Source organism: Engraulis encrasicolus, chromosome 5, assembly GCF_034702125.1.
Source record: "Engraulis encrasicolus isolate BLACKSEA-1 chromosome 5, IST_EnEncr_1.0, whole genome shotgun sequence".
NCBI classification, from domain to species: domain Eukaryota; kingdom Metazoa; phylum Chordata; class Actinopteri; order Clupeiformes; family Engraulidae; genus Engraulis; species Engraulis encrasicolus.
The window spans coordinates 48,466,222-48,487,056 of NC_085861.1; the positions used below are offsets into that span (position 1 = coordinate 48,466,222).

Genomic DNA, 20,835 nt, shown 5'->3' on the forward strand with positions numbered 1-20,835 from the left:
CCTGAGTGGCTAGGGCTCTCTCTCTACTCTTCCTCCTCGTCGGCCGCACCCTCGATGATGTAGTTACACTCCTGTGTGTCGTGCTCAATGATTTCGTCGTCATTTTTCACAGTCCTGAAAGTAGCCAAATATGAAAATAATATTAGAGTCCAATAAAGAAAGGCATTTCAATGGATTGTAGTATGTACAGAAAGTTCAATGGTAACACAGAAGGTTTTTACTTGCATGTATTCTATGCATTCTTTTCTATGCATTCTATTGTGTGTGTGTGTGTGTTTGTGTGTGTGTGTGTGTGTGCGTGTGTGTGTGTGTGTGTGTGTGTGTGTGTGTGTGTGTGTGTGTGTGTGTGTGTGTGTGTGTGTGTGTGTGTGTGTGTGTGTGTGTGTGTGTGTTTCAGTGTGAGGGTTCAGTTTAAATTCATCTTGATGTGTGTGTGTGTGTGTGTGTGTGTTTCAGTGTGAGGGTTCAGTTTAAATTCATCTTGATGAGCATGTGTGTGTGTGTGTGTGTGTGTGTGTGTGAGAATGAACTTTCGGTGCCCTCACCTGATGAGCAAGGTCTTCCTCTCGGTCATCTCCACGGCCTGCTCCACGGCGATGGTGTGGCTGCCATGCATGCCGAATGCTCCGCCGTTGGCCACTCCGGCTCCCAGAGCGGCAGCACTGATGCCCTTCTGCCCGGCCATGCCCATGCCCGCCGACGCTCTGCCGCCAGCTCCGACTCCGGCTGTGGTCCCAGCACCAATTCCCATTCCTCTGGAGGCTCCTGCACTGGCAGTGGCAGTGGCACTGGCACCAGCTCCGGCATAGGCACTAGCGCTGGCCTCGGCTGCTGCTCCGGCTGCAGCTCTGGCTGTAGCAGTGGCTTGACCACCCATCGCCATTGCAGATACAGATGCAGCGTCAGCTCCCAGTCCCATGCCCATTTCAGCAGATCCGGCCACTCCTCCAGCTTCAGCTCCCATCCCCATTGCGCCAAGCCCAGCTGCTTCCATTCCTGCTCCTCCTACCATGCCGCCGTCTTCGCCAGCAGCACCTGTAACTCCCCCTGCACCTGCCCCTGCCCCCGCCCCTGCTCCGACACCAGCTCTGGCTCCAGGTCCAGGTCCAGCTGCGGATCCAGTTCCGTCGCCCAGTCCAGCTGCCAGGTCATCATCCCCATAGCCATAGCCGCCTTCTCCGGCAGCCATTCCAGCTCCGACTCCTCCAGCGCCTGCACCACCTTTGACTCCTGCTGCCATTCCGGCGCCCATGGCGTCTTCTCCTCCGGGACCCATTCCTCCAGCCATTAGGCCGCCTTCCATTTCACCCATGCCGGCTCCTGCTCCAGCTCCAGCTCTGGTTCCATCGATACCGCCTTCCATGCCAGTGCCGCCCATTCCTGGTCCCATTCCGGCTCTGGTTCCATCAATTCCGGCTCCAGATCCGTCAATTCCGGCACCCATTCCGGCACCAGCTTCACCGATTCCGGCACCCATTCCTGCTCCAGCTCCACCGATTCCGGAACCCATTCCGGCGGCACCAAGTCCGACTCCAGCTCCGGTTCCATCCATACCGGCTCCCATGCCAGCACCAGCTCCGCCCATTCCAGGTCCCATGCCAGATTTGAATCCATCAATTCCGGCTCCGGATCCATCAATTCCAACTCCGGATCCATCAATTCCGCCTCCCATTCCGGCTCCAGCACCACCGATTCCGTATCCAGCGCCATCGATTCCAGAGCCTACTCCGTCTCCTCCATATCCGGTTCCAGCTCCACCATATCCAGTTCCAGCGCCACCAATTCCAGTTCCAGCGCCACCAATTCCGGCATCCGATCCGTCAATTCCGGCTCCCATTCCAGCTCCTGGCCCACCTATTCCGGATCCTGCTCCAGTAGCACCGTATCGGCCTCCAGGTCCACCCATACCGGCTCCAGATCCATCAATTCCAGCTACGGATCCATCAATTCCAGCTCCCATTCCGGCTCCAGTGCTGCCAATTCCAGCTCCACCGACTCCAAATCCGGCTCCACCGATTCCGGCTCCACCGATTCCGGCTCCAGATCCATCAATTGCGCCTCCGGGTCCACCGAATCCAGCTCCAGTACCACCGATTCCGGCTCCGGGTCCACCGAATCCGGCTCCAGCACCACCGATTCCGGCTCCGGCTCCAGCTCCACCAACTCCAGCTCCCATTCCTGTTCCCATTCCGGCTCCAGTGCCACCAACTCCAGATCCCATTCCAGCTCCGCTGTATCCGGCTCCAGCGCCACCCATTCCGCCAGCCATTCCAGCTCCAAATCCACCCATTCCGGCTGACATTCCAGCGCTGCCAGCCATTCCGGTGCCCATACCGTATCCACCAGCCATTCCAGCTCCCATGGCTCCGGACATCATGCTGCTTGATCCACCTATTGCGGCCATGCCCATCATTCCCGATACGACTCCGGTGATGCGCATGTCCTCACCCTCAATTAGTTTCCTGTAGGAGAAGGACACAAAGCGTTTCATAATATTGTCATGCACTTGAGGGTCAAAAGAAAATAAATTGGCCATTTTCTTCATGTGGTCGAGCTAAATTATGGATGCTTTATTTTCATTATGTTAGATATTTCAGCTGTTAAATATGACTTGTTGTATGGGTTTGCATACAGAAATGCAGCTGCTCACTCGCATACCTGTATGTTGTGATTTCAATCTCCAGGTTCATCTTGACATTGAGCAGATCCTGGTACTCTAAGAGGATCTTTGCCATTCTCTGCTTGGTGGATGAGATCTCCAGCTGTAGTGCTTCAATCCGGGCCTATAAGGTTGGTAGATTGATACCATTAACTCAATGCCACAACCTCCTTTTTACACCCATACCATAACAACATAGTGGGCATTTCTCAAAATGTAGTGTGCACCCTTCCAAGTGTATCACCCTTCGTAATCACGGCCAGTGATAAGATACTCGTTGGTGAACTCTACGGAGTATCCAATCACCGGGCATGACTAATTAGTCTCACACACTTCCAAGCCTCATACACTTGACATTGAGAAATAGCCATTAACTGTGCGCATCTAATCACACCTATTTTGCACTCTGATCACACCTGTTTGGACAGACTCACCTGAAGGGCCTCCAGCTCTTTCCTGTATTTGTCTTGGGCTTCAGCTACCTTTGCCTGCAGGCCGTCGATTTTGGTTTGCAGGCCGTCCTTGTCTCTCTCTTTGCCTGCAATCTGTGGGTAGGGACGTGTCCGTTTGTGCCATGCTATTGAAATGCTTTTCTCTCTGCTTCCAGTTATCTTCTTTACAGTGAGATTTGTCTGATTGCTAATATGAAATATAGAAATATGAAACCAAAAACAAGTGTACCTCTTTCTTTGCCGATGCAAGTTGCTCCCTGGCACCGCGCATCTTGTCCGCGGTTCTCGTGGTTTTGCTGTTCATGTCCTTGAATTTTGAATTGTACCACGAATCCATTTCCTAAAAGGCATAATTCATAAAACAACATGTGTAAATAAAGGAAAATGTATGCATAGCAGCTCCGCTACTGTGGCTGTGACTGCTTTGTTGTTGGCAGTACCTGGAGATTCTTGGCAGCGATGGCGTCATAATCGGCCTGAATCTGTTTCAGGGCGCCGGACAGGTCTGGGAGGGCGAAGGCGTCTGCTGCAGTGGCTTGGGCAGCGTATATCTGTTTCATCAGTTCCTCAATTTCCTGTGTGGAAATTTTAAATGTATATTTGTAAATAATTTATTATAATAATGTGTTTTAATGACACAATCAACCAGCGAGCAGATCTGTACACTACAGGCCAACCAATAATGACACTCACCTCTCTGTGGACCCTCCTGAGGAATTCGATTTCGAACTCGAGATTCTCCAGCTGTTTCTCCAGGGCGATACGGGTGGAAGTGGCGGCATCAACATCCTGTAAACACACAATTGGAATGAAGTCGTCACTTTACATATGCTCCAAGGCCACTATAGTATGCCCACAGAGCACTGACAAAGCTAACAGACTGTACAATTTCCTGAGGTGGGGCGCAAAACTCACATACATCGACTCAAAACTGTATTGATCTTGGATATTGAGCATTACAGTTAGCATTGTTCCCGTTAGCTAATTAGATTAAATTAATCGAGTCTCACCGGGCGGAAGTTCTCGATTTCCATCTCAGCCTTCTTCCTCAGTTCGATTGCTTCTTCATATTTCACCTTTATCATCTCAAGCTCGGAAGCGGTGGCATCCTTGGCGGCAAGAGCCAGGTCCTTAAAAAGTGTAGAAAAACAAGCAATAGTTGCAGAACCATTTTTGTAAAAAAAAAAAAACATGCATCACTGGCTTTTGCCTACGTGACGCATGTTTGTTTGCAGGGTCACTAACAGCTTTGGCTGGGGCCAGGACAAAGACATCTGAAAGGGCCCCAAACTCACTCAATACAATGTAATGAGGATCCAATTCTGGGCCCCCTCTCTCCTTGGGCCCATGACAAGTGACCCCTTTGTCCCCCACCCTGTCTGCTTCCCTGCATGTTTGTGTTGTAGATCATAGCTATATAGCTATCGCCACGTGTTCATAGCTCATAGCTCATTATTCATAGCTCGTCACCAATTTGGTATGTGTTTGTACAAACTCAATAATGTTACAATAGAGGTATAGGTATGTCTGATGCTACTGTCATTATGGCCATTGTGGTGGCCGACCAAAACACTGTTAAACTGTAACGCTTCATACCCGTTGCCTCCTCATCTGCTCAGCGAGGTTCTTGAGCTCCATCAGCTGTTCTTCATAGAGCCTGCGCAGGCCAGAGGGCTTCAGGAAGCGGTTTGACAGGGACTCGATTTCTGTCTCCAGGAGCTTATTCTGCGACTCCAGGGATCGAACCTTTGGAGACAGACGAGGAACATACAAATAAATTACAGCCCTTCTGAATGTGTGTGTGAGAGTGTGTGTGTGCATGCATGAGTGCAAGCATGTGTGTGTGTGTGTGTTTGTGTGTGTGTGTGTGTGTGTGTGTGTGTGTGTGTGTGTGTGTGTGTGTGTGTGTGTGTGTGTGTGTGCGTGCGTGCGTGCGTGCGTGCGTGCGTGTGTGTGTGCGTGCGTGTGTGTGTGCATGAGTGGAAGTGTGTGCGCAAGTGTGTGTGTGTGTTTGTGTGTGTATACGTGTGCAGCAATGCTCGAATATGTTGGATGCCCAGGGAAGTGCAAGTAATGTGCCGACCCATCTCCGCAGCCAGAAGGCGCATTTAGACACAGGCAGTCTGTGCGGCACACTCGAGCGTAAACAAATCAGACAAATTCTGTCAAAAACTGGCAAAGCCAGTATTCCGGGGGATCAAATAGGTTATGCATTAGTCACCATATTAAAGCGTGTCTGTGTGTGTGTGTGTGTGTGTGCGTGTGTGTGTGTGTGTGTGTGTGCGCGCGCATGCGCACACGCCTTTGTTTGGTGGGGTTTCTAGTTCACGGACAGCTGCAATATACAGTATAAACATTCCGGACATATTTCATATTTCAGTATTTCAGTAACAATGTCCAAAGGCATACTTCTTAATAAGGAAGAGCTGTGTGCCATGATGTACCTTTTCGATGTACGCAGCCAGCCTGTCATTCAGCACGACCATCTCTTTGCGTTCGCTTGTACGAGTGCCCCGGAACTCCTCGTTCTCTGCGGCCACGGCATCCAGATCCACAGGCTTTCCGTTTGGTCCCATACACATGCCACCGGCCCCAGCAGACCCGCTGTGGAAGAAGAGCCATGGTAGTGAAAGTCAGTTACTGTGTGGCTATGAAAGTGAAAACTTGTGTACTGTGAATTTCTCTCCATCTTCCAGGTCTTGTAGTGTAGTCTCATTACCTTGATAAAAAAGAAACATTCAAGTCATTTTGGTTAGTCAAGCCATTTTAAAAAGAAAAACACACTTACCTTTATGCTGGTTACCTAAGTATTTATGTAATTTATTGGATTTTTATTTTCTTTTGTTTTTATTTTTATATTTCATATATATTGCCTTTACATTATTCTATTGTTCTCTTGTTGCTCTTGTCTGTCGAACCACATATCACTGCACAATGCATTATGGCAAATTAACTGAAGCGAGGAAAATACACCTATCTGGCACTGTTGTTTACAAAGCCTGCCATACTGCTACGTCTTATTCCCATGAGGACGATGCTCGTACACACACACACACACACACACACACACACACATCCACATCTACACCCACACCCTGTAAGCATGGTAGCCACAGTGGATGGAAGCCGCATGTACCATAGTCTGACCTCCACATAACCCCCACTCCGTCTCAGGAGGTGTGGGTGGAGTGGGGGGGGGGGGACTTGCATGTTCTCTCCCCCAGGGCAGGGTAGGGTAGAGAGGATAGGAGCGGTGGTGTAGCCTAGGCGGCGGGGGGAACAAATCTTACCTGATCATCAGGGACTTGCGGGAAGCAGAGGCGGACGTGGCAGAGGCGGCCCTGCGTCCCACAGCCATGCCGCCGCCGGCAGCAGAGGAGCGGGAGTAGCTGGCGCCACCATGCTGGCCTCCTCCTCCGCGGACCTCCCTGCGGACAGGAGAGGGGCTGGACACCCTCACCTGCAGGGAGGTGGAGGAGGCCGCGGCGGCGGTGGTGCATTCTTCAAAATGCCGGCGGTAGGAGGAAATCCTCTCTGGGCTGCGACTCATCCTGGCGGTCAGTCAGGGTTTGCGTCTCGCTCTCTCTCGGGGGGTGGGTCTTTCTCAGTAAGGACTCGGAAGGTGACGGTGGTTTGCGATGGTCGGGATCGCTGGGCTGAGAAGTACTGGTGCTGCTCTGTGGTCTCGTCTCCCTTCTTATACCCCACAAGCTGCCGCCCAGCCCTGCATATGAGCCAGCTCCTGTGGAATGTCGAACCTCCGCCCCACACAGTGCCCGCCTGGCCTGCCACAGGCAGGCAGCCCTGCTGGCATGTGATTAATGGGGCCCAAGGCATCACACACAGGGTTCGGCAGTGAGGTGACGAGGCTGTACTGGGCACAGAGCATGTTGGTGGTTGTGGCGTAATGCAGAGAGTCAGGGAAAAAACAACCCGGAGTGATACAGCAATAGAGGGAGTGATAGAAGGAGAGCTAGAGCGACTTTCTTTTCGAGGTGAAGAAATATTGGGGTAAATTAAAAAACAATGGGTTCCCATTGCCAGGCGTGCACAGATTAGGACCAGGTGGTGCCCCTTTGCTCCTCTGGATTAAACATACCCTTATTGAAAGTTCTTTCTCTAAAGTTTTTGTCACAAATTGTGGAACACATTGACACAATCGTCTACAAATGCTTCACAATCAAAATCATATGAGAAAAATGCCCCGATATATGTAATTCTTCATGTCTGTGCACGCCAGTGCCCATTGCATTGTATGTATTGTGGGGGGTGGTTCCCAGAGCCGGCCAAAGCTGTCAGTGGTCCTGTAGGCATGTGGAACCAAAGTATGCTGGGAGGAAGAGAAGGAGAAGGTGTAGGTCTGCCTGGTACATAGTGGTGTTCTCTGGGCACAATGGGAGAGGGAGACTTTTGGCGAGGAGGTGAATTGGAGTAAATAAGGAGACATTAGTTTTATTAGTGTAGACTTTTTGGAGATAAAATGTTATGGATGTATCCCAACTTTACAGTAGAAGTCAGTAGAAATAATGTGCATGGTCTCCTTTTACTTTCATACATACACCTACGTGTACATGGCTGAAGTACCTTTTAGCTCCTGGTATGATCACACATGGCCTTAACCAAATTACTTTGGATAAAAATGTTAACTCAGTGTACTAAGTGTCGGCCCAGCCGTGACTTAGTCAGCTAGGCACTGGACTGCTACGCGAGCAACCAAGATTCAATTCCTGACCCAGCCTGCTGATTTATATCGGAGTCCGGATAAAACGGCCTCAAGGGCCGCAAACGGCCCTCGAGACATAGGTTCCTCACCCCTCCTATAAGCCATCCAGTAACACTTTATAATAAGGGATGCATAAAAAGCATTATAAACACTTTGTAAATAATTAACTAATGATTAACAAAGGTTTTTATTACTAACTAAGTTTTATTAATGCTCAAAAATATCTACAAATAACATGTTCAAGATTTTACAACGTGTTTAGAGTATTTTTATTCATTAACAAAAAATGTGAAAATGTCTGATAAATATAAAATATGAACATAACATTTCCCACTCATTCACAAACCTTTGTTAATGTTTCGTTAATGTTTTGTTCAGCATTAGTTAATTATTTATAAGTCTTTATAATGCTTTGGTAACACTTAATAATACCGACTCCTTGTTCAGCATTAGTTACTTATGCATTTGTTAAGCATTATTCAAACCTTAGATAGCCCTTTGCAAACATTTGTTAACCATGATCTCTTTATTATTTCCCATCACCTAATCATTAACATACACTGTTAATGGTTTTGATACTGATACATGTGTGTGAGAGAGTCGGGGAAGGATTGTCAAATGATTAATGCTTTCTGAATCATTTGCCAATCCTTCCCCGACTCTCTCACACACATGTATCGGTATCAAAAACCATTAACAGTGTATGTTAATGATTAAGTAATGGGAAATAATAAAGAGATAATGGTTAACAAATGTTTTATGAAGAGTTATCTAAGGTTTGAATAATGCTTAACAAATGCATAAATACTGCTTAACAAGGAGTCAGTAGTATAAAGTGTTACCAATGCTTTTTATGCACTCATTATAAAGTGTTACCAGCCATCCCAGTCAAAACTGTTCTCGGTCCTTGAATTTTTCCCCCAGTGGTGGAGCGAACTTCCAGAAGCAACAAGACTAGTGTAATCTCTCTCAACCTTCAAGAAGCAAGTGAAGTCTCTTCTCTTTTGTGACAATTTATTGCACTGATTTCTGAGCTGTCGCAGACCCGGGGTAGATGCTAAGGCATGTTGTGCATTGGGTGTGTGTGGGTTTGTGTGTACTACACTTAGCCCTGTGCTATTGTACTTAAAATAAATACATAAATAAACAACCCACTTGGCAAATGCATTTATTGTTCTGTATATTTCCTGGGCATTTTGTATCTGCATGCTATGATTATCTCCTCAATTGTAAGTTGATTTGGATAAAAGAATCGGCCAAATGTAATGTAAAAAGTCTAATGTAATGGTTGTCATCTACATGACCAGAGCCGTTCATAAGGACTACTATTATTCTTTATGTACGGCTCTGTACATGACAAACAAAAGCATACTATCAGAGCAGTCCAATACAGTCCATTGTATTGAAGCTAACAGCGAAATGGTCAGTGTGTGGGAGTTTTTTTTTTTTTCAAATTGTCTGATGAGTGACCCATGGGCCATCTCCGACACACCTGCCATCTGAGGCTCATGAGAGTCAGGTAAGCATATAAATGTATATTTTGAACATAAAGATAAGGTGGTGTTGAGGATGTGCGTGGTTAATGATTGTTTAAACAGTGAAAGGTGTTTTTATCTATTGATAGAGTATCATTAACCATGGGTCTTTAGTCTCTGGTCAATAGACAAGGTCCTTAAGGAAAATGTACTTTCATCAAAATACTTCACAGTCCACAACCAAAAGCTGGTATAAAATCTTAGTTTAAAAAACAGGTAATTTTAAATCGTAACTTAATACAAGTTGTATTATGTATATCTAACACAAACCTCATTCCAACTGCTAACCTCCGCATTTATGACACAGTGCAACTCTGGTCAGGTCTGGTGACAGCTTTGATTTGGCCTGGGACAAACTCATCTGAGAAGGCCCACCCAATACTAACGTGTACAATGGAATGAATGAGGGCCCAATTCTGGGACCCTTCTCTCCCTGGGCCCGGGACTATTGACCCCCCTGTCGGCTGCCCTGACTGTAGCCCTACACAATGTAACACATCGTTACACATGTTGTAACTCTTCTTCATGATGTAGACAGATGGGGGAGCTTAACAAGAGGGTGTAAATTAAAATGTTACCGTGAGCTTTTGTTTTGTTTATCATGCTACCATGACACCATTGATCCAAGACCAATCATCTTCAAACAAACTAATCCCTCATCTGTTGTCTATGAGGAATTATTGGTAATAATTTTAAATACAGCTCACTACTTGTCCCCTGCCTTGGCTCTCAGACCCATCAAGCAGCAGTGGCATTTGCAATTGACTAATTGTTCAAATTTGTTTTGCAAGATAGTTTCCAAATATCTGTGGGCCTGGCGTGCATGTGGGAGATGGCAGGGCACAGTGTGTCTCAGAGGTGTGAGCAGGGACGCTGACAGGTTGGGTACAAAGGGGGTCAGTTGTCCTGGGCACATGGAGAGAGGTTGCCCAGAATTGGGTCTCTATTACATTGCATGTATTAGTTAGGGGGGCCCTTTCAGATGACTCTGTCCCGGGCCCGGCCAAAGCGGTAAGCGGCCATGGGGCGTGAGGGAAGAAGGGCAGATCCAACCCAGTCACTCGAGCGCCATTTTGCTCACCAGTGCATTGCCTAGTGTGCCCCCCCATCCACCCATCCCCGCAAGCACACCAAGCACATAATCTGATTGCATTACAGCACATTGCTCATCATCCCCTTTGCTACGGCTGCCGACTGCTGCTCTCGCCGTGCGGGTTGCCAGATGAGACTGATGATTCCCAGCCCAAAAATTGCTCAAAACCCACCTGAAAGCACTAAATCCCGCACAATTCTATTGATTTCTATGGCCAAAAATCATCAGGAAAAAAAACGCCCAAGTACCATGTTTACCGGTAGACGGCCATCCTAAGTAGCCCAATTGGGTGGGAAGCCGCCCAATCTGGCAACACTGCTCGACGTGCGCTACTGTGCTCTATTTTTAGGCCATGTGAAGTCACAACACTGTAAACGCACAAGTCACTCAGTCGTTGGTGGGGTGCATGTGGAGAGCTTTGTCACGTGGCTGAGGAAAGTCAGCAAGTGTTGGTGGCTTGGCCGCCTCCTTTTAGTCTCTTCTGAGATGGCCATTGTAACTGTACTGTACACTGGTGCACAGCACTAAGGAAACAATTGAATGTTCACACAGCATTGACAAGCGTTTCATGTCACTGCAGATACATTTGAATTTAACATCTAACTGAATCTCCATGACCATAAGTGTATTCTTCACAATACAGAATAAGAGAATAAAAGGGAACATAAGCTTACTGTACTCATGTATCTCAGGCTGTCTTAGAGACCACAACAGGACTGGATCAAAAGAGACTTTTGCAGTGAAAAATAAGTTTTTGACTCATTGAATATATACCGCATAGGCCTATTGTGTGCCTTTCAGAGGAGGATCAATGGCTCTACAGTCAGGCTAGCTTACTGTAATACAGGTGCTGGACTTAAAGGTTGTCATAGTGGTATAAAGAGATTGACCTCCTCATTCAGTAGCTCTTTTTTGAGACACACATCACTAGATCTGCAGTGTGTGTGGGTATGTGTTGTTGTTATGTGAAGCCATACTCCGTTTATTGCACAGAACGACAGATTGTCAGCCAAGTGCCAAAATGACTGAATGACCTCCAGAGGCTCTTGTTAGAAACCTGTGATTCCAGTCTTTGATTTATAACCAGCTTTAAAGGGATAGTGTATAGTAATTGTAGTAGTTTATTTCTAAACAGCATTTTTAAAGTTAATGAAATAATATTTGTTGATCTGACCAGAGTAAGTTTTGAAAACAAACAAACAAACAAAAACCCTAAGATGTTACTGGCTGGTAATTCAAAATGGTGGATTTAGATGGAGAGGATTCACCTATGAAAACTTCCAAAGCCATAGAAACAACTAGAGACTTAGAACTTGATCGTGGTAGTAAATCTTCATGAAATAGATGACATTTGTGAACAGGCAGCATAAAGTCCGGAGATACACTACATTAGTCTAAACACTGAACCTTTAAAGCAACTTCATGAGATAAGGTTGACTAGAAGGGCCACAAAAATCACAGTACTGTATGTTGCTACTGTAGGGTACTCTGCTGCACTTCATCTGAGCCTTGGATGAACCATCATCCATCAGAGGCCGCGGGACAATGTGCTGACGAGCAGGGGAAAAAGTGGAAGCACACTCTTGTAGTGTTGAGGTGAGGAAATGCCACGAGCTATTACGATTAGCGCATAACAAATGACCTATCAGCCACACGGCCAAGTGTTCCATTGCTTCAGTGCTGGATTCAGGCACGACTATCTCAAGGCAAAGAGGGACATGGAAGACGCTTTCCCCCCCTTCTTCAAAATATTGGGGAGGGCCCCCTCAAGAGTGGGTCAGTATGGAGTTGTGTGGCTCCATTACAGCAGTTGACACCTGGGGACCTAAAAAGGCCTACACTCTAAGCAATAATGATAATAATAATAATTGTATTTATATTATAGCACATTATATACAAGACATACTGCTCAGTGTGCTTAACAGTTAGATTAATGTTTCAACAAAAATAATGCTAACAACTCCAGCTCCGATTTCTGGACATATGTGTGTGCTCCATCAACAGGAACGTGATGCCCGAGCCAGTTCCATCTCCAAAGCTAGCACCGGCCCTGCCCTGGACAATTACCTAGTTTACTTGCCTGACTGTGACAGGTCTGGACTCCGAGTGAGTACAAGTTCTTGCTTGACCAAACAGCACAACTGTGACAACATCTACCGACATTTAGTCTTCTGATTGAAATAAATGTTGTAAATAAATGTGTACTGTTGTTTTTTTTCCCCATTGAGTATTCATTCTATTGAAGCTGACAAACAATTTTTGTTAACTGTAATGTTGATACTGCTTAACACCGCATGTCGGTAGTGCCCATACCATGGGGTTGGCAAGTGTGATGTCAAAGGCTAGTTCCGGATCCAAAGTGCTCAGACAGCATTTGACACATGGGGAAAATGACAGGCTTGTCCATTTATTTACCATCACCTCTTTTTCCATTAACCCAAAACTTCAATTAGCCTATTAGTCTGATTCCCAAAACTCCACATAGAAACACGCCCAAACCCACATACGGTAATGTGACATCATGACTTGCCCTCCCCCATAGGGCATAGGACATCATCACACTAGGCACCAAAAAAAGAGCTGCCTTGGTAGTCTGTGGAGACCAGGCAACAGTTGACTAGTTGAAAAAAAAAACTCATTCTTCACTCATTGAAAAACACCTTTAATACATATTTTTTCTAATCAGTATACAAAATCATGTGAAATGGCATCTGCTGTGTTAGTGTTAGACATTAGTTACCAGACTAATTGGCAAAATATACTGTATTTTGGATGTATGACTTGGCATGGTTGAATATGCAGGACATGATTGAAATGGAGAGGGGGTTAGATCATTTAGTGGCATGTGGCATGTGCCAGTGACATGCGGAAGTGTCGCAGTGGCATGTCCATTGATTTTATATTAGAACCACAGACCTATACTCATTATTATTAATAAGTGTAATTATATTTATTATTAATAAGTATTATTTGCAATTATTTATGTATTCTATGTCTGTAATTACAACAATTAACAGGCATGTCAAGCGCAGTCACAGTTGGGCATGTCACAGTTATGGTTACTATGGCTATGGCTACTACGATGTCGAACTGTGCCTAAACCAAAACTCATTGCTAAACCTAACCCGTCAGTGAAAAATGTGTACACACCAACATAAACATGCCGAACTATGCCTTAACCAAAATCCATTCCTAAACCAAATCTGTCAGTGGAAAAATGTGTTTTAATTATAATAGCATGCCATGCCACTTCCGCATGTCGATGTCGAACTGTAACTAAACCACAACTAATTCCTAAACCTAACCTGTCAGTGAAAAATGTGTGTACACCAACCTATAAACATGCCGAACTGTGCCTAAACCAAAACTCCTTCCTAAACCTAACCGGTCAGTGGAAAAATGTGTTTTATAGTAGCATGCCAGTGATGCCACTTCCGCATGTCACTGGCACATGCCACATGCCACTAAAGGATCTAACTCCTACCATTGAAATGATTGAAACAACATGTTATTGTATGCTTTGCATTGAACTCGCACAGAAAAGATGGTCAGAGGTCGCCTAAGATTGGTAAGCACGCAGTACTTAAAGTCCTGGAAAGAAATCATTTTAAAACCTGAATTTTACCTTCGGAGAGGTTTCAAAGAACAGTGTCCCGGTAAACCCGTTCTGGAACTCCTCATTCGCTCCTGGTCATTCTCAACACTCAACACGCTTATCATGTGATACCACCGTCATTATGGCCTTCGTCATCATCATCACCCTCATTATTCAGTCACAGAGAACAACTATGTATTTACAAGTGTCATTGCTCTGAAATTGGCATGATGTGTAAAAGCTGCATCATAAAGAGTGCACAAATCATGTTTGCCAGACATTATTTCCATTATTTGGGGGGGTTCCACCACAACCCCGTCCGGAAAAGAAGCTCACTCTTTGGTTTGTAGTATTTCATGGTTTGCCCAGTCCTTCCACCCTCCTGGATAGTGCTGGACACTAATAAAAGAAGAAGAAAAATAAGTGGAAATAAATAAATATCAGACATGGTTTCAAAGGCACGCAGAAAAATCATTTGATGATGGTTAGCCCATGAAATAAAGACCCCTTTGACTTTTTAAATCAATGAGTCCTCTGAAACGAGGATAAATTTTTTCAGTTTTGAGAACATTGCCACATTCAAGAGCACCGGCTGATTTTGAAGGATAATTGTAGAACGTTATCTACTCTTCTTTTGATTTTGATACTTAAGGTGCTTTTTCTACTTCTTGATATCCACCAGAAGTGCCAGGAATATCCTTTAACAGTGTTGTCAAAACGCTTACTGTTGTTGAGACAGTCATTATCTCACATAATAGCTTAACAATTAACAGTGTTGGACAAAGAAGGCAGAGAAATGATATAAGATCAGGCATGCTTTCCTTCTGTATTCCTTCTGACTTTCAAATCTCTTCGAGACTTGGTCTGACCAAGAGCATAACAATAAACGTTTCCCAAATGGCATGGTTGACCCGCCGCCTCCCCTAGATTTGCTACTGGTTGACTGGTGTCTGACAAAGTGGGTGGAGTTCCCGATTTTTCGGGAGATCATAAACGATATTTGCATCGCTCTTGGCCTAACTAGATGCAACGCAGAAGGTGTTGTGTCACTAGGAGGGCGTGGCCTGGCTACCTTCCTTCTGCCTTTACTCTCCCAACACAGACCATTTCACTAATTATCTGTCAGCTAGGACATTTTCTCCCAGAACTGGCAATTCATCTTTGAAGTTTATATGGCACACATTATAATACTGTCTGAAGTGTTTATGGCCAGCCACAAGAAAATAATATGCAGTGGGTTCAAATCAAAAGAAGCTAAAGGTAGAGTGTGTAGTATATTGTGTGGTTTATTTCCAGAATATATGCTGGCCATTCATAAATGCTACCTTTTTCATAACCATTTATAACCACCACTATCCATTTCTAAGCCTGCATTATGATTGAGAAAATTATACTTTTCCGAAATGAAAAATGGATCTTCTCCAGTAATAGCCATCTTTGACTGCAGAACGTAGCTTAGTGTACTGGTAACACCATTAGTCTAACACTTAGTAAATATTCATGAAATGATCAAATTTGGGAATGGGCAGCATAGTTGCAAAGAGCAGCATACTTGCAATACCTACTCTGGACAAAAACGTACATAATTTTAAGTGAGCACATTGATACACTAAAATGGCAGGTATTACAAGATTTTCATTTGTAAGGTATCATTGTAAAGCTTAGAATCTGCACTACCAGAATCTGTGATTAACTCAATATGCCACCAGGCCTTCTAGCAGGCTGTTTACTTGTGGCTAGTTAGTCATGTTTGTATGCAGGCCTACTTTGAATAGCCCAGGGAGGTTGCAGTGTCCAAGGCGGTTTTGCTCCTCACTCCAGCAAGACAGGTGAAGACGATGTTCTCAGTCTGTGAGGGCATGGTCCCGCCGTACCTCTCCTGGAACTCCTCAGCACTGAGCTTCAGAGCATTGCTCACCTGTCCCACTGAGGCCAGATAATAGACATTCTTCAGGTATAATGAACATCCTTCAGGTGTTATTTTTCATCATTTCATTATTCATATGGAGGTTATATATATATATTAATCCAGTTTTTCCCAGCCCAGTATAGTCATATTGACTGAACCGGGGACATAACAGGTAAAACTCAAAACACTGGAGAGGGAGAGAGAGAATATGTCATGTTGCAACAGTGAGGAAAATCTTACAAGGCACGTTTATCGACCCGGGAATGTTTCCATATTCCCTGAGTTCCCATGGTTCACGCACGTCAATCACTGAAGCAGCACCAGCAGCTAACAACTTCTTCAGCTGCTCATAAGACACGTCGGACTCTTTGGATGAGCTGAAGTTGCGCCATTGAATCCTCCCTCTGCAGGCCACAACGGGGGTATCTGGCAATCAAACAAACACGTGCTTATTGAAAAAAACAGAATGGTGAAAACTATTTGAAAGCAGCACCATCCGTAGGCTATGGCATTTCATTTCAAATCTGGTTCTATTGCATGTCAGATGTCAGCCATGTCCAGCTTTGTTTCGCACGACAAACTTTAATAATCCACTCCAGTTTTGTCAAATTTACGCACACATTCCTGTCCCTTGACGCACACATTCGTGTCCCTTTATCTACTTTTGTGTTGGCTCAGAAGCAGCGTTGGACAACACTCACATTGTACACACGGAGAGAATGTCCAAAAAGAGTTCATCAATGTCCTCGAGGAGCAACCCGGAATGACATTTCTGTGTAAAGCACGAAACATAGATCTCGACACTTTTAAACAATTGTTCATCGTCATGATACAGGCAGTCCTATCTAATTTAATGCAGTCTACACTGTTTCGATGCGGACTATCCCTACTAGCTTCCTAGCTGTGTTGTGACAGTGCCAATGCTTTGGCAGAAGGTCGTTCACATCCTGCATTTGAAGAGAATGTACGGAAACCGACGAGGCTCATACATCCTTTGCAAGTACAAAGTCGCAGTATCAGGGTTCTTTCCTCTCTGACCACAGCACAGCCACAGTCTGACAGCAGACCAAAGTGTCTCCAAGGAAAATGCTGTGAAAAATGAGATAATTTAAGTAGAAATGTGAAGAAAGCACGTCAGTCCGATTTCTGACTTATAGGGACTTGTAGGGAAATTGGATACTAATTCCTAATAGGATAAATATCATTACTAATTAAATGTAAGGAGGTTTGATACTTTCCAAAAATACCCATACCATACGTGCCCACAATATCCTAAAAAAGTTGTGATATTGACACTCTTGTGAAGTTCTGTTAGAATAGAGCGGTTGGTCAATTTCGAAAATACGTGGAATGCTATTTGACCCAAACAGGACACCGTAGTGCGTCAAATGTTGACTTCAGCAAAGTGAACATGTGACTCACTGTGGTTGTTGTAATGGTATCGAAATGTTCTGAACTATGTTGACCTGAAGAAGTGTACGATTTAAACGTAAAAGACACTTTTGCTCTTCTGTAGATAGTTAACCGCTCTTTTTGCAGTTTTAGAGGTGGTCAGGGGTAAACAGTGAGTACCGAGCCGGGTAACTTACAAGTCTGAACCAGTTACCCATTTGCTAGCTGGTTAGCCAGGACAGGCAAACAGCAAAAGGGGTGAGTTGTCATTTTATTAACTCTTTCGAACAGATGTTTTAAATTATGTTTCAACAGTAAGCTAAACAACTGCTCTTGGTTTCGACACTACGCGTTTTCACAAGAACATCTGTAAAGGTAAGCTTAGTGTAATTGCCAGATGTATCAAAATATAAAACAGCTACTGTGCCTGTCACAGGGACACAAGCAAACATTACATAGACTTGTTGTGACGTTAAAAAAACAAAGCATGTGTGGTAAGTGAGAAATGTATATATTCAATGAAATTACAGTGATGATAGTAAATCTGCGGGGACGCTAAGAATGGTCATGTAAAATGCATAGCTGGTTTGACAGATGTGTAAGCGGAAACCAACATTAAACGCTGTCCATGATATTGTATACAGTTTTCAAAGCAGTAATGAGACAAGTCATGCAAATGGCAAGTTGTGAGTGATGAATAAGATTCAGTGTTTTTCAAGATACCATGTCATACAACAAACCAACAGGCGCTGGTGTTGCATGTCAAATGTCAAGTTTACATCGTCAGTGTGAGTGCGCCTGCGTGTATGTGTGTGCGAGAGAGGCAGAGAAAGGGAGAACTGAATGAAGAGGCACAAAGGTCATAAGATGTTTTTTCTTTCCCCCGCGATTCCCCAGATGGCTGTTGTTAGCTATATTTAGGGCTTGCCCTGAAACGGCTCTGCATTTAGCCATTCTTTCTATCTAACCTATGCAAGTTGGCTAACCGTTTGTGTACTCCGCAGCACACAGGCACCAGTCAGTTGTGCCTCTTAAGGGCAGCTCCCAATGAAGGACACTCTAAAGTGCAATTGCCTGTGTGCTCTATCTGACAGACAGATGCGACTCAAGGACCCTTTCTCCTTAAAGTCCGCCGAGATGACCAAGCGGACTAGCAAGCCCAAGAAGCCGCGGGACGAGGAGTCCTCGGACGAAGTTGGTGGTAAGTGGAACAGTATCCCTTTACCGCGATGGAGATGGAGAGGGAGAGAGAGCGGGGCCGGGAATGGAGTGATTTACATCTCTCTCTCTCTCTCTCTCTCTCTCTTTCTCTCTCCCTCTCTTTCTCTCTCAGAGACACATCCGTACAAAACAATAGCAAGGAAGCAAGCAAGCAGGCTGACGCCGCATTTGCTGAAGTTCAATGCATCCCTAGCTCCCTTCTCTACTTCGCTTGCCCTGTCAAGCCTCTGAGATAAATATATTATTTAAGTGGGACTCGGTCGGGACAGGGAGTGCACAGGAGATAGCTAGATAGATGGATAGATGGATGAAACGAGAAGTGGATAGATGTATAGGTAGATGGTGCGGGGCATGGACATATAGACAGACCGATGGATGAGTGAGTGTTTGAGTGTGTGCGGGGGTGCGGTGTTGTCATGACCTGCCGCTGAGTGAATGCGGCCCTTCTGCGTGTCCATGTGTGCAGGCCTTATGTGTCAGCATGTGGGCAAGGCGGTGGACCTGAGCGCGGTGAAGAAGGCGGTGGCGGCCAGCCTGTGGTCGGTGTGCACCGACTGCCTGCGCGAGAGGAACGCCATCGAGGGTGAAGCGGCTGGTGGCCACGACATCCTAGTTTGCCTCAAGTGTGGCTTCCAGGTAAGCTCCAGACTCGGCACACGCAGGGGGTGGGAGAGGGAGGGAGCGAGTGCTACACACACACACACACACACACACACACACACACACACACACACACACACACACACACACACACACACACACACACACACACACAAATATACATTTCTTCATACACACATACACACAACTATGCATGGACAATGACTCTGTGACTTCTCTACACACACACACACACACACACACACACACACACACACACACACACACACACACACACACACACACACACACAGTTACTGACAATGTCATTGCCACTGGGATATCATGTAGCTGAAAAGAGCAGCAAAATGTGATATGCTTTGAGGGCAGAAATTGTTCCCCCTTCCTTCCTCTCTCTCTCTCCCTCTCTCTCTCTCTCTCTCTCTCTCTCTCTCTCTCTCTCTCTCTCTCTCTCTCCCCCCCCTTCTCTAGTCTGTGTGTTTGTGATCCAATAACATCAAAGACAGACCGTGACTGTGACCGGCCTATTGGTACTGTAGAAGACACATCTCTCTCTCGGAGTTCCAACAGGACTGCTGCTCACCCTCTCTGCCCCTCTTTTGACCTCTTGACCTTGCAGGGCTGCAACCAGTCGGAGAGCCAGCACTCCACCAAGCACCAGCAGGCGCATCACTCAGAGGTGCACTGCATCACCATCAGCCTCAGCACCTGGAAGGCCTGGTAAGGAAGCTAGCAAGCAAGCACGCACACACGCATGTACGTAGGGCTGCACGATGTCGGAAGAAAATGCGATAACGGCATGCAATAGCTCGATAACGATATTAAAACGATATTCAGAAATACAGCGGAGTGTTTTTCTTGTCACTAATTTGTCGGCCTCTGTGGGGGCGTGGCTTTGGGCATGGCGGGCTTCTTGCACATTTGTAGATATCCAGCTAGTGATTGGACTGCACAGAAATGTTTAACTTGTTAAATAAGTCATTTTCACGATATGCATATCGCCACTCTTGAAATCGTGATTTCGATACATTTTCGATATATTGTGCAGCCCTGCACGCACGCACGCACGCACGCACGCACGCACGCACGCACGCCAGAGTCCTGCACGGGTCCATTTTTTTATACCCGGACCCACCCATACCCGTGCAGTGCATTACCCACCCACCCGTAAACCCGTGGTAATTTCAAAGTTAAACCCGTACCCACCCGGACCCGTTAATATTCTACCCGTTACCCACCCGTGCCCGTGAAAAAATACTTCAAATGCAGTCAAATTCAGATGCAGTCGCGTGAAAGTGACGAAATAGCTACGTGACTGATGTCATAATGGCTGCGGTGATATCAAAAAATAGGTAAAATAGATAGATAAATCTAAATAGATAAAAATCTAAATCTAAATAGATAAAAAAGAAAATAGCCTCCTAGTACTATGACCATTTTGATTGACGTGCTACCCGAGCTACCCACCCGTATTTTAACCTACCCGCCCGCATACCCACCCGTGAAATTTCGGAACGTTAAAACCCACCCATTTGGGCAACTATTTACCCGTACCCGCGGGTACCCGCGGGTACCCGCGGGTACCCGACCCGGTGCAGGACTCTGACGCACGCACGCACTCTCGATGAATTGGAG

General features: G+C 45.7%; 3 protein-coding genes across 5 annotated transcripts in view; 1 reads left to right on the forward strand and 2 right to left on the reverse strand.

Annotated features, from left to right (window-relative positions):
- Positions 1-6,784, reverse strand: part of LOC134449585 (fibroin heavy chain-like) — a 7,000-nt gene extending 216 nt beyond the window's left edge. The window contains exons 1-11 of the mRNA XM_063199611.1: positions 6,402-6,784; positions 5,556-5,715; positions 4,708-4,857; positions 4,122-4,241; positions 3,805-3,900; positions 3,552-3,686; positions 3,341-3,451; positions 3,094-3,204; positions 2,659-2,783; positions 546-2,462; positions 1-114 (exon numbers count right to left, since the gene is read on the reverse strand). The exon at positions 1-114 is cut by the window's left edge and continues 216 nt beyond it. Of these exons, the coding sequence (XP_063055681.1) occupies positions 24-114; positions 546-2,462; positions 2,659-2,783; positions 3,094-3,204; positions 3,341-3,451; positions 3,552-3,686; positions 3,805-3,900; positions 4,122-4,241; positions 4,708-4,857; positions 5,556-5,715; positions 6,402-6,661 (3,276 nt within the window). The 5' untranslated portion in view covers positions 6,662-6,784 and the 3' untranslated portion in view covers positions 1-23. The remainder of the gene's footprint in view (positions 115-545; positions 2,463-2,658; positions 2,784-3,093; positions 3,205-3,340; positions 3,452-3,551; positions 3,687-3,804; positions 3,901-4,121; positions 4,242-4,707; positions 4,858-5,555; positions 5,716-6,401) is intronic.
- A 6,324-nt stretch (positions 6,785-13,108) lies between these two features.
- Positions 13,109-16,900, reverse strand: tstd3 (thiosulfate sulfurtransferase like domain containing 3). Its single transcript, XM_063198296.1, has 4 exons — positions 16,668-16,900; positions 16,207-16,392; positions 15,824-15,983; positions 13,109-14,456 (listed from the first exon to the last, which is right to left on the reverse strand). The coding sequence occupies exons 1-4, from the start codon at positions 16,792-16,794 to the stop codon at positions 14,390-14,392; spliced, it is 540 nt and encodes a 179-aa protein (XP_063054366.1). The 5' UTR covers positions 16,795-16,900; the 3' UTR covers positions 13,109-14,389.
- A 471-nt stretch (positions 16,901-17,371) lies between these two features.
- Positions 17,372-20,835, forward strand: part of usp45 (ubiquitin specific peptidase 45) — a 90,189-nt gene continuing 86,725 nt past the window's right edge. Inside the window, exons 1-4 of one of the 3 annotated variants that reach the window (XM_063199613.1) lie at positions 17,372-17,616; positions 18,453-18,559; positions 19,046-19,215; positions 19,820-19,920. In XM_063199613.1, coding sequence (XP_063055683.1) covers positions 18,457-18,559; positions 19,046-19,215; positions 19,820-19,920 — 374 coding nt within the window. In that variant the 5' untranslated portion in view covers positions 17,372-17,616; positions 18,453-18,456. Of the gene's footprint in view, positions 17,617-17,679; positions 17,734-18,452; positions 18,560-19,045; positions 19,216-19,819; positions 19,921-20,835 lie in introns of those variants that run through there. The other 2 variants (XM_063199612.1, XM_063199614.1) reach the window with 2 other exon arrangements.

What these genes read in the sequence shown, in the direction of transcription:
- tstd3 (XM_063198296.1), bottom strand. Translation starts at nt 16,794, where the DNA reads ATGACGATGAACAATTGTTTAAAAGTGTCGAGATCTATGTTTCGTGCT. An exon ending in ATTCTCTCCGTGTGTACAAT is followed by an intron (nt 16,393 to 16,667) that starts GTGAGTGTTGTC and finishes TTTGATTGCCAG; the next exon opens with ATACCCCCGTTGTGGCCTGC. An exon ending in CGGGTCGATAAACGTGCCTT is followed by an intron (nt 15,984 to 16,206) that starts GTAAGATTTTCC and finishes ATCTGGCCTCAG; the next exon opens with TGGGACAGGTGAGCAATGCT.